The 17,242-nt window shown below is 37.5% G+C and overlaps 1 protein-coding gene across 1 annotated transcript; it reads left to right on the top strand.

Moving 5' to 3' along the window:
• Positions 1–3,514: 3,514 nt before the first annotated feature.
• LOC129264362 (nuclear nucleic acid-binding protein C1D-like) lies at positions 3,515–16,823 on the top strand. Its single transcript, XM_054902228.2, has 6 exons — positions 3,515–3,752; positions 10,152–10,218; positions 10,738–10,793; positions 11,883–11,937; positions 12,504–12,575; positions 13,357–16,823. Exons 1-6 carry the CDS (start codon positions 3,636–3,638, stop codon positions 13,422–13,424), a joined length of 435 nt encoding a protein of 144 aa, XP_054758203.2. The 5' UTR covers positions 3,515–3,635; the 3' UTR covers positions 13,425–16,823.
• The last annotated feature ends 419 nt before the right edge of the window (positions 16,824–17,242 follow it).

Raw genomic sequence — 17,242 nt, forward strand, 5'->3', positions numbered from 1 at the left:
CCCCCCCCTCCTTCTTTTCCTTTATTTTTCAATCAGCCTTGAATTTATATTTCATAAATAACTGGGTGCTGCAATCCCTAAAATGGTTGGTTTAGTTTAAGATATGATTTTTCAGAAAGTGATTCATTTGGATGAAATACAGGTGTATTACCCCCCCCCCCCATTAAGGTGCAAGCTTATTATTTTCATTGTTTTGTTTAAAGTTTGTAGTTTGTGTGTTGGTTATCTTGGTGTTTCAAATATAATGTATATTATTATTTATCAGTAATGTTGAATGTGAAAGAAAAAGTGCAATGAATATATTTGAAAAAAAAAACTCTAATCAATGTAATATGACTGACAGTGTATTTGTAATTCTAGTGGCTGTTTGCTAGCTGAAAAAGAAGAAATAAAGGATGTGTCAATGTCTAAGAGGATAATGAGAGAACATTTAGTATTAAATATGATTGGGAATGAATATTAGAGTGAGACTGAGATATCAAGGGAAAGAGAGAAGCACAGGGAAGGGGAGGAGAGAGGGGATTGATGGACAAGGAAAGGGGATCGAGGACAAGCAGAGAGAGAAAGACGGAGGGGCATAGGGGGCAATAATTCATGAGATTTTTGGTCAGGGGAGGGGGATGGGACTAGAGGGCCCTCTCCTATAGGCTGCTGTATCATCCTGTATGAAATTTGAAAATTGAGTGGGGGATGTCCCCCCCCCCCCCCCCATTGTCCCCTCCCCCAATCTCTCGCCAGGATACACTGCCAATGGTTTAGAATTATGGCTGTAACTGCTATAGATGAAGAGGGTCCCCTAAATAAAAGAATAAATAGTTGAATTAAAAAACAATAGAAGCCCAGGACCAAAATCCAGTTAAAACCAATTAGGGCAAAACCAATTGAAACCAGTTGGCCAACTGGTTTCAATAGGGAAATTGGAACAACTGGTTCCAATTGAAAACCAGTTGCCAATTGGTTCCAGTTAAAAACCAATTGAAAACCAGTTGCCAATTGGTTCCAGTTAAAACCAATTGGGCAACTGGAACCAGTTGGCAATTGTTGTCAATTGGTTCCAGTTGTTCCAATTTCCCTATTAAAACCAATTGAATCCAATTGGAGGCAACTGGTTTCAATTGGTTCCAGTTGAAACCAATTGGAGGCAACTGGTTTCAACTGGAACCAGTTGAAACCAATTGGTTTCCAACTGGATCCAATTGGAACTTCCAGTTGGAACGAACTTAATTAGTTACAAATTAATTAGCATTTGCAGTAACTATTTCTCATGCCAACACAGAAGCAGTGTTATACGTCTATTAATACCAATGTAAAGGGCATTGATAAAATACAGACTTTCATGTATTTATATATTTATATGGAAGATCTTCAAATATATGTACTTTTATTTGATGTAATTTGGTAACAGTTAGTGGTGTACTAATTATCCTTTAATCTGTTTTAATTATAATCTATAACATTTATGAACATGGTTTTCACTGCTAAGTATTCTAAATACTAATCTTTAAAAAGTGTGGTACTTGAAATTGTAAAGAATTAAATAGATACATTGTTAATGATGATTAATCTCATAAAACATTAATCTGTGCACACTGGCAAATAATATGCAAATTAACTGGTTTCAATTGGATCCAGTTGGGTAACTGGAAAATTTCCAATTGGAAACCAATTGGAAATAATTTCCAGTTACCCAACTGGTTCCAATTAGAATTCATTTCCAGTTACCCATCTTTCCAGTTAGAAGTCATCTCAGTTACCCAATTGGTACCAGTTAGGATTTCCAGTTACACAACTGAATGGTTCAAGTTAGGATTTCCAGTTACCCAACTGGTTCCAGTTAGAAATCATTTCCAGTTGGAAGTCATTTCCAGTTACCCAACTGGTTCCAGTTAGGATTTCCAGTTGCCCAACTGGTTCCAGTTAGAAATCATTTCCAATTGGAAGTCATTTCCAGTTACCCAACTGGTTCCAGTTAGGATTTCCAGTTGCCCAACTGGTTCCAGTTGGGATTTCCAGTTACTCAACTGGTTCCAGTAAGAAATCATTTCCAATTGGAAGTCATTTCCAGTTACCCAACTGGTTCCAGTTAGGATTTCCAGTTGCCCAACTGGTTCCAGTTGGGATTTCCAGTTACTCAACTGGTTCCAGTTAGAAATCATTTCCAGTTGGAAGTCATTTCCAGTTACCCAACTGGTTCCAGTTAGAAATCATTTCCAATTGGAAGTCATTTCCAGTTACCCAACTGGTTCCAGTTAGGATTTCCAGTTGCCCAACTGGTTCCAGTTGGGATTTCCAGTTACTCAACTGGTTCCAGTAAGAAATCATTACCAATTGGAAGTCATTTCCAGTTACCCAACTGGTTCCAGTTAGGATTTCCAGTTGCCCAACTGGTTCCAGTTGGGATTTCCAGTTACTCAACTGGTTCCAGTTAGAAATCATTCCCAATTGGAGGTCATTTCCAGTTACCCAACTGGTTCCAGTTAGGATTTCCAGTTGCCCAACTGGTTTCAATTGGTTTCAACTGGAAATTGTTAAATTCCAGTTAAAACCAATTGAAACCAGTTGAAACCAATTGAAACCAATTGAAACCAGTTGGAAATCCAACTGGTTTCAATTGGATTTTGGTCCTGGGAGGGCTTAATGTAGAGGAATTTAGGAGGATTGTGGGGGCGGGGGCTGGCCGGGAAATGGGTAAATTGAAATTAAAGGAGAATGAAACTCTTGGAGCAAGTTAGCTTTTGTGAAAGCAGAAAAATCAAAGAATAAGATCAACAAAAGTTTGAGTAAAATAGGACTAGCAATAGAAGAGTTATGAGCATTTGAATGTCGAGATCACTAATGCTATGGAGATTCTCCCATTGGCAATGCGACCAAGATCTATGATGTCACAGATGAACAACTCTCCCCTTTTGGACACTGAAAATATACCCCAAACATCTCTTTTTGCTCATTCTAATCATATGACAAACGATTCATCAATGATATAATGTTGTGAAACCTATGCACTTGTCCTCTCATATAAAGAGAACACCTTACCTTGTGATAGACTCTATAAAAGTGAGAATATAAGTGAAATAAGTACTAAAGTAATGAGGGAGTTGTACGTGTGTGACATCACAGATCTTGGTCACATTGCCAATAGGAAGATCTACATGGCATTAGTGATCTCAATATTCAAATGCTCATAACTTTCTTATTATTCATTCAATCTTCCTCAAACTTTCAACAATATGTTTCTTAGATTTTTCTCTTTGATATGGATTCAGCTGGTTTCAAGGGTTTCATTCTCCTTTAAATGTGAGCAAAGAATTCTTGAGGTGAGGAGTACCGAAAAAGGAATGTAAATTAAACATAAGATATGGCATACTTAAATGAACAATATAAGTTTATAAAAAAAAGTGAAAAAGTCGCCAGCGCGAGAGTTAGCTCATGTTTCTCATACTAGCTTTCTGATTTTAGGCCGCGTCGTCGCCGCCGCGCGCGCTGGGGTACGATCGGGTACGATGCTAGCTGGCTCAGCTCACGCTCGCGCTCCGGTGCGTACGGTATAGGTAGGTACGGTCAGAGTTCGTGCATGCGTGTCGTCAGGAACTACTTTCTGCTGTTGTGAATTGATAAATTTCATTATCTAGAAAGTCATGGCAGTTCCAAAAGAGATAGCACAGAATTTAGACGATTTCAAGGCAGCACTAAATGAAGTAGAAGATGTATTCAAACCTATAAATTCAGTCAGCTTAGCCGATATCAATGGAAAGGTAATGACTAATGTGACATTTGTGTGGTGTCCCATCTATTGTAAATGATGTTATGTAGTTCTAACAGACTTTAAGTTTAGGAAGTTTAGCTTTAACGTCCATGCGCAGTGAGTCGCCATCGGCAGTCTTCAACCTTCAATTTTGCAACCAAAAAAAAAATTCTTACCCAAATATTTGTATGAGATGAAAGTATCCACAAATCCTTTCAAATATATGATAAACTTTTCTCCTGAAATTGCTACAGTTAGGGTGTCTGAAGCCACACTGAAAAGTGTCAGCATAAAAGTTTTAAAACAGGCTAATTTAGGGGAAAATATGGCACATTTTTTGGGGGAAGTTCAGGCTACTAGAAAAATGTGATCTGAATTGATTATTAACTTGTGTTTGATATGTATGGAAAGAGAAAATTCAGGGGCTTCTTTTGACAGTAAGGACAAGTTTATATGATCATTTAAAATAAGGATTTAGAGATAAATTGCAAACCCTTATTTTTGTGTGTGTTGAGATTGCCATTTCTCCATGCGTTTTCTATGGGAGAATGAAATTTCTGTTTTGCACAATTTTTTTCACTTTGTCGCAATTTTTCATTGTGATCTGGTTTCCAAATCTTTATAAAAATCATACCATCAGATAGAGCATAAAAAATCCTATTGGACTCTTTATGGACAAGTTTTTGGCATTAATAATAAATTTATAACAGCTCTCGGAAGCTAAAAATTTGGATTTGTGTGTGTCCATTTCTTAACTACACAGTCTATGGCAGAGAAATGCTGAAAATTTACCTAATTTCATTCTTCTTTTTTGCAGCCAATAATTGGATTTTTTTCAAAAATGTTACATTTCTGTCAGTCTGAAGGTAATTTCTCTTCAAATTCACAAAGAATATGTGATATTTTCTTGAAATAAGAAAAATAATTTTTTACTCCAGACACCCTACTACAGTTTTTAGTAAGATTAAGAACATCATGAATTAAACACTTCCGGAACGGCGACACAATCAGTAGAGGCGCTGGTCAGAAAATTGGGATCGTCCCAGTTTACAGGGACTGTCTCAGTTTATAAGGATTTCTTCACACAAGAAATCTAGGAAAGTTCATTCACCTGTCAAGTGCCGACACCAATCAAGTGTGCTAGTCAATGTATTCAACATATCGGGTTTCATAACAAGATTATTGGAAGACAGTAAGTCATGAAAAATAGACGGTGAACTGGGGGTAATTGAGGTCACTGAATCTATTTTTAGCACTCTCAATTCCCGTAATTGCTGTCTTTGTCCCGTAGGGGGAGGTGAAAAAAAAACGTCCCCATAAACAAGGACAGTCTCAATTTATCAAGACATGATTTGTCTTGGTTTATGAGGATATCCTTGTTTTCTGGGACAATCCCAATTTTTGGACCAGCGCCTCTACTGACAATGATGGGTATATTTTGACTTTGAGTCGCCGATTCGAAAAATCCAATAGTCAATACATTTACTACACAGACATATCGCGCATGCGGACACACACGCACCGATCGTATGATGGGGGGGCTAAAGCTACGCACTTTGTTTTCAAACGATAAAAACTATGCCAATTTTAATATTTGATTTTGAACCATTTGTCTTTCACTAATTTGTAATTAATATTCTAATAATCCTTAACCAAGAAGAAAATATCACAGAACTCACTAATACGAAAATCCCGCCGTGTTTTCCGAACACCTCTTGATTTCGCCGCCCGATGTAGAAGGGGTCCTAAAGCTACGCACTCGATTTATCATGCAAAGAAATAGTATTTCCTGTGCCTCAATTTCTAAAATGTGTTCGTATTATTATAGGGAAATATGAAATTAAAGTGAACATAAATAACAAATTCCTACATTTGGTGGTTTTCTCTGCATTCAAGAATTTATTGCAGCCTCTGTAAAAAAATTGAATAGGATCGTTCGTCACTCTGCAGTCACTGCTTCACACACAGAGCTCGAGTGCGCATTTATTTTCCCATTGAAATTGCATGCGCAATGGAGTGGTGCATAGCTTTAGGACCCGCGCAGCTTTAGGAACCCCTACCATACACAAAAGTGCATTGACTCAGCTGTGTTGTTGAAACCTCTCCGTGGGTTGAGATATACGTTGAGTCGCCACCCCCTCTTATTTTGATAACAATTGTCACCCCCACCTTCAAAATGAAATGATCGTGAGCATTTTTTTATAATCTATATTTTGATACCAAATATTGGTAACTTGAGCGGGCAGTTTTGGAAACATCGATTGCTTAGTGTGGGCGTCTCAAATCGTCGCCCGAGAACAATGGCAGCTTAAATTCACACCGCACGAATCCAAATTTGCAAGTCTGACTTTGACTGCGCTAAACTCCTTTGTATTTTGCTGGATCTTTTAACCAAACGTTGCAGCATTTCAGGGAATTACTGAGGATTAATATCAGATGCCACAAGACACTTTTCAACATTGCAAAAGATTTCTAGAACCATTGTAGTCAGGCAGTGACAGGTGAGTGGCGCAACAGTAAAAAAATTGCACATGGCGACTCACTGCACATGGACGTTAGGTTTTTATGACCGTTGACATATTTTTAGAAGTAGAAGGTCTTACTTATACCTATAGATTTTTTTGCAATATGTTTATTCTAAATTGTCTTTTCACACAATAAAATTTGCATCAATGTTTGCCTTTTTAATCGTTATTTTCAATCTAGACTAGACCTATTTCAAGTTTTTCAACAGAATTAAGAGGCGCACAGCCAATTTGGGAGACTGTCTTCCATGACATGTGGGAGATTATCTCCAATACTAGAGATTTTTGTGAAGAATTTGGGTATCCAATTTCAGCACTCGCACGTATTGCGAGGTTAGTGTACTAACCTCGCACCTAGACCAAAAGCTTTGAACAACCAACATAACACTAACAGGGACCGAAGCTTCGGTCTCTGTTATGTTGGTTGTTCCGCAGAACTCCGTTGGCTCCACTCACCAAATACAGAGACCGAAGTTCTAGCTCGATCTGTACAGGGGACTCAATGGCCATGTGTTTATGTACATTAAGTTCGGATAAAACAGGGAAGTGAAGTTGCGCAAAAGCCGAAGTAAGTCACTGTTTTTTCCCCTTTTAAGTTTATTTTTCCCCGCTTTGGTGCATTTCAGGCCAAAACGGAATAATAATCTTTATTTTGGTACAGTTTTTTTATGTTTATGAAATAAAGACAAAAATCGACGAGCCCCGTCGGGGGGATTTCGCATTGTTAACCCCTTAATGGTGGCTGCATGATAGCGAGCTGTCTGTGTACGAGGAGAAATTAAAAAAAAAATAAAAATGTTAAAAGACTCCTCGAAACAGACGGCTGCCAGCTGTCTACCTCGCACCATGAACTAGCCTTGAGGACTCCATTTCTGATATTTTTAAATATTTTGACATACTTCTTCAGACATGGAGCCTTGAACCGCCGGCCATAGAGACACATGTAAACAAAGATGGATTTCCCTAGGAAATCCATAGTTAGAGGGTGAAATCGGTTTGTAGGGGTGAATTTTATTTATCTATGAACCTTCATGTGCCTAATGCGTATAAAGGGATAAAAATTATTTCACTATAAATGGTACAAATGAGACGTTTCTTACCAGACCGATCTCCTGTAGATCCCTCGATCCGTTTGTCAACAAAGCAAATACAATACAGCCTGACCCTTGAACCGCTTCGTTATGACGTACATCCGATTAGCGATGCCGTTTTGAAGGACAATTTATAGATAAAAATTATCATTTCACAATATACTAAAATATAATACGTGATTATAAATGCTTAATAGTATTTTACTAATTATTCATAATCATGTGTGGGAGGAGACATCGTTGCCATGGTAACGAGTTTTATTGGAAATAGCAGAGATTTCCTTGTGAGCGCTCTACCAGCTGCATTTCTTCTCCAATCACCTTCAAATGTGGCATGAATGTCCATTATGTTAAAGCAAAGCCACCTATTGAGTTTGGCGTGGGCTGAGACATCGTTGCCATTGTAACAAGAGTTTTTGTGGAATAGCAGAGATGTCATTGTTTGCGCTCTACCAGCTGCATTTCTTCTCCAATCATCTTCAAATGTGGCATGAAGGTCCATTATGATAAAGCAAAGCCGCCTATTGATTTTTAAGTGGGTAGAGACATCGTTGCCATTTTAACAAGAGTTTCTTTGGAAATAGCAGAGATGTCATTGTTTGCGCTCTACCAGCTGCATTTCTTCTCCGATCATCTTCAAATGTGGCATGAAGGTCCATTATGATAAAGCAAAGCCGCCTATCGATTTTTAAGTGGGTAGAGACATCGTTGCCATGGTAAAAAGAGTTTTTGTGGAAATAGCAGAGATGTCCTTGTGAGCGCTCTACCAGCTGCATTTCTTCTCAGATCATCTTCAAATGTGGCATGAAGGTCCATTCTGGTAAAACAAAGCTGCCTTTTGATTTTGGTGTGGGCGGAGACGTCGTTGCCATGGTAACGAGTTTTTGTGGAAAGAGCAGATATGTCCTTGTGAGCGCTCGCTCTACCCGCTGCATTTCTTCTCCGATCATCTTCAAATATGGGATGAAGCTCCATTAAGCAAAGCCGCCTATTGATTTTGGTGTGGGAGGAGACACGGTTGTTATGGTAACCATATTTTTGTGGAAAATTTGGTAAAACCTGTAACTTCTGTTTTTTTTTCCCAGTTTGTCATAACAGTTGGCACACAAAAGCAATATTAGAAGGTAAAGCGAAGATGCCTATCATTTTTTAGTGGGGGGGGGGGGTTATTACCATTGGAGCAATCCAAGTAAGTGTAACCAATAACTATGACAATCCAATGTATCATGCTTACTTCATCCCAAGGTACATGTATCATAATACCATGCTGTTCCCACTATAGAAAGTTTGTCATAGCAGTTGGCACACAGAAGAAATATTAGAAGGTAAAGCAAAGATGCCTATCATTTTTGGTGGGGGGGGGGGTCTTAGGGTTAGGTTTACAAAATATATCCAGATTACTCTAGATTAATTGTATTCCCCAACAGGTGCTACTGGACAATACTTTAGGTTCTGCAAAGTCACGCTGCTGTGTCATATTATTGTCATCAAATTTGGTACCCACAGGCAAAATGTGGGCAGGGTCATCGTCGCCATGATAATTGTATAATTTATTTGTCAAATTTCTGTGTGAGCTCTATATATCGCAATGATGGATGATGGGATGGGTTTGGGGGATACATGTGCTCGGCCGCGCAACCCGCCGAGCATCTCTAGTTTCAAATGAAAATGTCGCGTACGCTTTCCCGGCAAAGCATTCAAATTCTAAGAACAAATGGCATTGTATAGACCAGGTGACTACATTGTAGAATAGTCGGCTTGTGGCACATTTGACTATTGTGAGGGGTTCTCTCTAATATCAGTGATTATGGAGACTTTGTCACTCTTCAGCTTGGATGTGACGAACAGAATATTTTAAAAGAAATACATGAATAATCATCAAATCACAAATGCCTATGTAGGTGATTTTGAAAACCACCTTCCTGCTCGTGCGCAATGTACAACCGTGAACAGGCTTATAGTTCGCTATGAGCATGAAACATTGACAATGAGATACGATCAGTGCGAGCAACATCTATCATCGTCCACACAAATTTTACAAAGCGATACATTAGTTGCAGTCTGCTAGCTGCTCACAAGCACACAATGCTGCCAATAGACTGGGCTGTATCACAGCTGTGATGATCTCAATTTACATGTTTAAATTAAGAAAAATGTTTTGTCATTTTTGTGCATATTTTTGTTGTAATGAAAACTATGCTGCGTTCATCGCATACATGTAGGCTTTGTATACTGTGCTTTGTCTCTGTGAGAAATGAATGGAATAGAGACACATGTATAGGTTTGGTGTAAATTAGTACAAACTAAGAAGATTAAAGGGATGATGTCATATCCCCACTTGTTCTTTTGTATTTTATTACATGTATGTGAAATTAGGTTTATTCAACAATTTTCTACTAAGAACTAAAACAATTGGATTGACATCTGATTAAGTGCATTAAAGTTATTTCTTGGTGCAACTCATTTCATAATAATGGAGACACATCATTTACACATTTATGAAAATATGAAGCAATTATGATTTCATGTAATAACGTAAGAGAAAGGAAAGTGGGGATGTGACATCATCAGCCCACCTAATGAATATTCGTGAAGACTTGCCGAGAACTGTTAAGTTTTTCGTGAAAAAAAAAAAAAAATAGGCATCTGACCTGTCTATTAAAAAAGGCAAGTTACATAAACTCTATATAAGCTAAATGATGAATGTCCTTTTTTTTTAAATAGTAATTTCTATGGAATTTTATAGTAAGGTTCGAGATGTTATTGAAATTTTCTTTCCTTTTTTCATTTTAGCTGGATGCATTGGACAGGGCCAAGTTACAACTTGTCTTTGCGTATTCCATCAATTCATTCTTCTGGAGTAAGTTTAACATTTTCACTTTTTTCAGAAAAATATTGAGCAATCTATTATTTCATCAAAATGATATTTCTTCATTCTCTATTCATTCACATACAGATATATATATCAATTTTTCTGTTGTATTTATCAATTCATTGATTATGCACATCTGTTTATTTGCTTTTCATAACTTCATATAATAATAATAATAATACCTTGTCAGTGCTATTGTTATATTTGATCTCTTCCAAACAATGTCATGTAGGTTGAGCCGGACAATCTTTTTTCTTTTTTCGGGGGCTTTTTTTCACAATATACAACCTAAATCAGTAAATCTGTCATTGGATAAGCTTTAACATTGCAGTGAATGGGAAATTTCCAGGGGTCTTCTGAGCAATTTGGGGGCAAATTGCCCTAAGCCGCTGCCGCAGTGTAATATCTTCCCTGCCCTCCCCCCCCCCCCCCCCATTTAAGTGTAATTCAGTTTGGATTTGTGAAAAGGTTTTTTATAGCATTGCCTCACAATCTTTATTGTTACAGTGTACCTATGCACACAAGGTGTTGATGCAAGGAGCCATCAAGTCAAACAAGAATTAGTAAGTTTTTGTCTCACCTGCAAAGCAGAGTGAGACTATAGGCGCCGCTTTTCCGACGGCGGCGGTGGCGGCGGCATCAACACCAAATCTTAACCGAAGGTTAAGTTTTTGAAATGACAGCATAACTTAGAAAGTATATGGACCTAGTTCATGAAACTTAGCCATAAGGTTAATGAAGTATTACTGAACATCCTGCCTTAGTTTCAAGTCACATGACCAAGGTCAAAGGTCATTTAGGGTCAACGAACTTTGGCCAAGTTGGGGGTATTTGTTGAATTACCATCATAACTTTGAAAGTTTATGGATCTGATTCATGAAACTTGGACATAGAGTAATCAAGTATCATTGAACATCCTGTGCAAGTTCAGGTCACATGACTAAAGTCAAAGGTCATTTAAGGTCATTGAACTCTGGCCATTTTGGAGGTAATTATTAGATTGCTGTCATAACTTTCAAAGTTTACAGATATAGTTTTAAAAATGTGGATATAGGGGTAATTACTGACAAGTCTTAGGTCGCATGATCAAGGTAAAATGTCATTTATTGTCAATGAACGTAGTATTGTATCATGTGAATGGTGTTTTTTGTGACTAAGTATTTTATAGTAGTTTTCAAAATCAGCACTTCTGTTATATTGAATCGCGTGATGCAGGTGAGACTGCCAGAGGTGCAGTAGATGCATTGACATGATTGAGGATACGAATATCCTGAAAATCATGAATCTTTTCTTTGTTTTGTTCCAAGACAACAAAAATATAAATTTTGTTGTATGTAAAACAATATGTAATGATAGCCTATAAATTAACTGCCTGTAATTGTGTACCAATTTTAAGTTCCAACATAATCCAGCAATGCCCATTATGAAGATTTTAGTATAATTTTATTCAATATATTCTTTTTTGGGGGGGGTAATTGATGATTATTATAAAGAAAACTGGAAAAGCTGCTTATTAGTTATATTTCGATGCGACAATAGCCAATATGAAGATTATTATTACGATATTTATTATACCTTGATGAAGAAAAATCTGAAAATTCTTAATAGTGTTTAACCATATTCATTATGATTATCTTTTCTTGACACAATAGGGCAGAATACAGAAGTACATGGCGAGGGTGAAGGAAATTGCTGATAAAAAGAAAGGTGACTGTAAACTCTTTACTTCATAATCAAAGACAAATCTTTATTTTCACGTACTGTAAGATGAAATAGTCCTACTGCAACAGATACAAAGGATGCTTTCATGTATACAGTGGACTCTGTATTTAGTCGTCCTTAAGTCGAATAATCACCCAACTCAAGTTAAAAGCATTATTTCTGACCAGAGTATGCAAAACGTGTGTTGATAACATCTAGGCTAAGTCGAGGCACTATTTTTTACCAGAATATGCAAAAACAAGTCTAAATAACATCTTTTAAGCCAAATAAACAAATAACTTGCAGAATCATTTTTTTTTACCAAAGTATGTGTTAATGATATTGTCTAAGTTGAATTTCACCTTTTGTCAATGAGATTAATGAGGTTACAAGAGATTTAATTTTTATGACCTCATTTTGTGACCTTTATGGGAAAAGTCAACCGTAGAATCAGTCATGGAACATATGACTTCCATGTAGTATTACTTAAATGCATGTTTATAAATACATTATTGTTTTATTAAATTGCCAATGTGTGATCTTAAGTTATGATGTATTCTTTATGTCCATAGCTGCCAAACTGGATACTGGAGCAGCGAAGAGGTTCATCAGGAATGCTCTGTGGGAAAATGAATCTGGTGAAGGTGAGTGTGGACATGAATGTGAAATCTCATGTATACTAAAAAAAAATGTATTAGAGGCTATCAGTAATCAAGAACTTTTTCATTAATTACCTGTATAAAAATACTAAAGTCAGTAGCAGCTAGCATGTAGTTTAGATTTTTAAATCCAGTTCTATCCCGTTCAGGGAAATATGTTTTGTCTCGTCTGCATAGCAGAGCTAGACTATAGGCGCCGCTTTTTCGATGGTGGCGGCGGCATCATCATTGAAATTTTAATCAAGGTGAAGTTTTTGAAGTCATCATAACTTAGAAAGCATATGGACCTAGTTTACGAAACTTGAACATGTAGGTAATCAAGTATTACTGAACATCCTGCCTGAGTAAATGTAATTTGAGCGATTAGATATATGGATAACTTGGGCAATAGCAATATGTAACCCATGTATTAGATGCCAAGATTTTCACCATTCTTTAGGACAAAAGATTGTTTGTTATTGTCCTCGAATGCTTGAGCGCCCATCAGGAAGCTGCGCTCAAGCCAGGCACCTAGATTTAAGCGCTATATAAATGCTGCATATTATTGTTGTTATTAGTAGTAGTATTATTATTAGTGGTGGTGGTGGTTGTAGTAGCAGTAGAGGTAGTAGTAGAAGTGGTGGTAGTAGTAGTGGTGGTGGTGATGGTGGTAGTAGTAGTTTTATTATTATTGTTGTTATTGTTGTTGATACATTATTTTTCAGTTTAAATAATTTATTCATAGAATGCAACATATATATGTATCATTGACCTTTTGGAATTGCAGGTCAATCTCAGACGACGAAAAGGAAAGGGCAGAATGAGCCAGCAGGTCCTTCTAAGAAATCGAGATGATGAGGACTCACAGATTTTAAAGACTTTCATGGACTGACTATTTTTTAGAGATGTGCACTGCACTGCAACAGCCTTTTTTTTTTCTTATGTGCCATGGAGGTGGGAGGAATATCATGAAGCTGAAATTTTGGTCTCCTGAGGAATGAGCATGTTTACACTGCAACATCCTTTTTCATATGGATCACGGAGTAGAGAGAAATGTCTTGAAGCTTCCATTTTGAATTGCTGAGGAACTGCCATGTTTACTCTGCAACATCCTTTTTCATATGAATCATGGGGGAGAGAGCTGGTGTGAAACTTCAGTTTTTATCTGATGAGGAAGAGCCATGTTTACACCACAACATCCTTTTTTTATCATATTTACCGTGGAGGAGAGAGAAAAATCTTAAAGCTACAGTGTCAATCTGCTGAGGAAGAGCCATTTTACACCGCAACATCCTTTTCTTTTTCATATGGAAAGAGGAATGTCTTGAAGCTTCAATTTTGATCTGCTGAGGAAGGGCCATGTTTACACAACATCCCATTTTTCATATGGACCATGGAGGAGAGAGAAATAGCGTGAACCTACATTTTCGATCTGCTGAGAAAATGTTTTACAGAGAGTGACATGTTTTACGTAGAGCATCATGATATTGCGTTGGACATTGTCCCGACAACTATGTCAGTATGATTGTAAACAAGCAATGTGATATATTATGTTATAGATCTGATATCCTTACTCCTTTTTACCAAGCATTGACCCATTTGGGACTATTTATATTTTTAACAGTAAAGTTTTTAGGGTATTCCGTACAGATACGAAGCTGCATGCTAACGCCTTTACACCATATTGAATGCAAAAATCATTATCAATTGGAGACATGTACATGTTAAATTGACCACTTTGTCAAAGTAGATTTTATGTGGTGTTATTTTGATTTCTATGTTGTCTCTCCAAGTAACTTTTTGGGATCTACTCCCTATCTCGGCTATATAAGCGAATATAACCACCAATCCTCAAATTTGTAAGAATTCTTCGTAGGATATTTAAAAAATATCGAACAATATGGAGGTAATTTGGAAATTCTTTAGAGTGGAGGTATAAAGCTTTAGAACACTCAATGCTGCCGCCAGTTGCTTATAGTTGAGTGTACTAGGAAAGATAAAACTCAATGCTGGACTGTCTCAATGGCATGGGTTTGAATCCCACTCTTCATGGCTAATGATGATATTTTTATTTATATATTTACAACGATAGCATTCATTCAGTTGGGCAATATTGAATTTTGGCAATAAAACCAAGAAACTTGACTAAAATTCCACTTGGTGTGGCAGATTTAAAGGTCATATCCACCGGGCACCCCAAAAAAAGTGGATTTGAATATTGCTGAAAATTTCATCAACATCTGATAAGAAATACGGAAGTTATGACATCTTTGCTTTTTGCTTAATCTTTACAAAATAGGACCAAGGTTTGTTGCTTCATACATGTATATGAACAAGGATTTACTGATTACAAGTGTGGATCTCTCTGTGTGCATTGTTTTCTGTGTTACACCAGTTGATACAATTGGTACATATCATATTATATCAGGGTCAGGGATCTGTCATGATAACAAAAGCACAATTTCTATAACAAATTTATTTTTAGCCAATCGATTTGAATGATTTCAGTAGCTTTAAGCTTTTATCGCAAATTTGTTGTAACAAGTTTTATGAAACAGGCCACTGGTGTGAAAATAATCTGCTCAGTTGAATAGTTGGAAGCGCACCATGTTAATGGGTAACACCTGACGATAAGGCCGTCTTTTTACGGAGACTATTTACAGGATGACATTACGCACAAGATGCTCCCTGCCATTTGATTCGGTCATATATGTGTACATTTATTGTTTTTATGTGATGTTTTGCTGTCAAAGTATTTGCTTAAAATGATGTTCAGGTGACTCTTCCTTTTAAGTCAAATCTCTTGAGAAGACAAAAATCTTATGCAACATTTTATTGTTACATGCTTTGCATATTCTGGTCTGAAATGCTTGATCTAGAGTGAATAGGTGGTTATTAGCGCGTTTTCGCCCAGCGTCGTACGACGCTATCTACGACGTAGAACGATCTCTTGGTTCGTGCGTCCGTCGCGCTCAACTCTCGCTTGTAAGCAGTTTCGCAAATCGCTGAACGCGGCCGGATCGACCGGAAGTACGTAGACTGCATGACGTCACCACTACTAGGGAAAATCCCGCGCCCGCATGCACGCGATGGGCGAATGTGTTTACATCGGCTCAGCTTGCTCGCTCTACAAGCGATCTGATTGGCTGTTGACGGCTGTTGACAAATCCTACGTTCTAATGCGGACGCCCGCTAATTTGCGGAAGAACCGTCCGTGATTTGAGCTCAAGAACGCTCGGGCCTCTGTTTCCATGGAAGTTGGCGATTTTTGCACACGACCCTTACGTTCTACGTCGTACGACGCTGGGCGAAAACGCGCTATTGACTGGAGAACCTACGGTAACAACATGAATGCTGAGAGGATCTGATAAACATGATGCCCTCATATTCAAGGATGTAACCATATTCCTCTCTGCCTGTGGCCCTCAGGGGTCAACTTTCCATATTAAAGAGCATTCAATTTTCCATCGTTCAACGAATAGCCAAATCAAAGTGCTTTTTCAGACCAGAATGTGCAATGTATGTTTTATTTAGCACGTTGAATTTCGCCTTAGTCGGACAGAGTTCTGTGGTCCAAAGGGATTCAAATTCAGCAGATTCTTTGTAGTTGGTTGCATTTGTGTTTACTTTGGTGGGGTGTTACTGTTTCATAAAGCTGTTTGAAGTTAGGAATTACTTTACAAAGAACTTACGATACCTTCTTGGGTGCTCTCATCTGTTTCTCATTGATTTTATTTAGATGTAGCACAAGATGGTACATGTATCTCCAGTCGTGCGCAAAGTCAGTTGTAACTTCCGAACACCTTTATGGAACACCCACCAAGTACCAAATTTCCAATCAGATCATCCCTCTGCCGTACTTATTTGCATATTATCTCTGGAGCAGGTTAACTTTATACACAAGGTTAACTGAAGTCTTCACTTTTATCTAATGTACTATAAGGCCCTGTCACATCTGTCTGTGCAACCGCATGTTCAAAACTTTTCTGCGTGCAAATCAGACTTGAGTGCGCTTCTGCGGGCACCTGCGTGTGAGATACATGCGAGATAATGTCAATGCGGGTAGTAAAAATGCTAATAACTGCAAGTTGCATGCGAGGCTTCCACGGAACGATGCGACAGGGCCTTTCTGATTAGACTGAACACATCCTTTTTTTACTTTGGTTCAGTCAATTGTGCCATGATTGGAGAACAAGATGAGAAAAAAAATCAGAAGACAATAATAAACGGCTTGTGCGTATTTATCACCTTTCATTTGAATTCCTAAATCACATACTGATTTGATTTTCTGTAATACTGAATCTTGAGGAGAAAGAGGGATTGAGGTCAGAAGATGAGAATTTTCCTTTTTTTTTGTTGTTGAGATAATGGTACATATCATGGTGCAAAGGATCGCACATCTTGAGCCGGTACCTTAAAGGTCAAGTCTGCCCCAGAAAATTTTTGATTTGAATAAATAGAGAAAAATCAAACTAGTGTAAAGCTGAAAATTTCATCAATATTGGATGTAAAATATGAAAGTTGTGGCATTTTAAAGTTTCGCTTATTTTTCACAAAACAGTGATATGCACAATTCACTGTCATGCAAATGAGCCAGTCGATGATGTCCATCCCTCACTATTTCTTTTGTTTTTTATTGTTTGAATTATACAATATTTAATTTTTTACAGATT

This window comes from Lytechinus pictus, chromosome 7, assembly GCF_037042905.1.
Source record: "Lytechinus pictus isolate F3 Inbred chromosome 7, Lp3.0, whole genome shotgun sequence".
Taxonomy (NCBI): domain Eukaryota; kingdom Metazoa; phylum Echinodermata; class Echinoidea; order Temnopleuroida; family Toxopneustidae; genus Lytechinus; species Lytechinus pictus.

Excerpts from the sequence above, each read along its gene's own strand:
- LOC129264362 (XM_054902228.2), top strand. The coding sequence starts at position 3,636 with ATGGCAGTTCCAAAAGAGATAGCACAGAATTTAGACGATTTCAAGGCA. Across the intron at positions 3,753-10,151 it reads TAGCCGATATCAATGGAAAG|CTGGATGCATTGGACAGGGC; the intron begins GTAATGACTAAT and ends TTTTCATTTTAG. Across the intron at positions 10,794-11,882 it reads ATCAAGTCAAACAAGAATTA|GGCAGAATACAGAAGTACAT; the intron begins GTAAGTTTTTGT and ends TTGACACAATAG.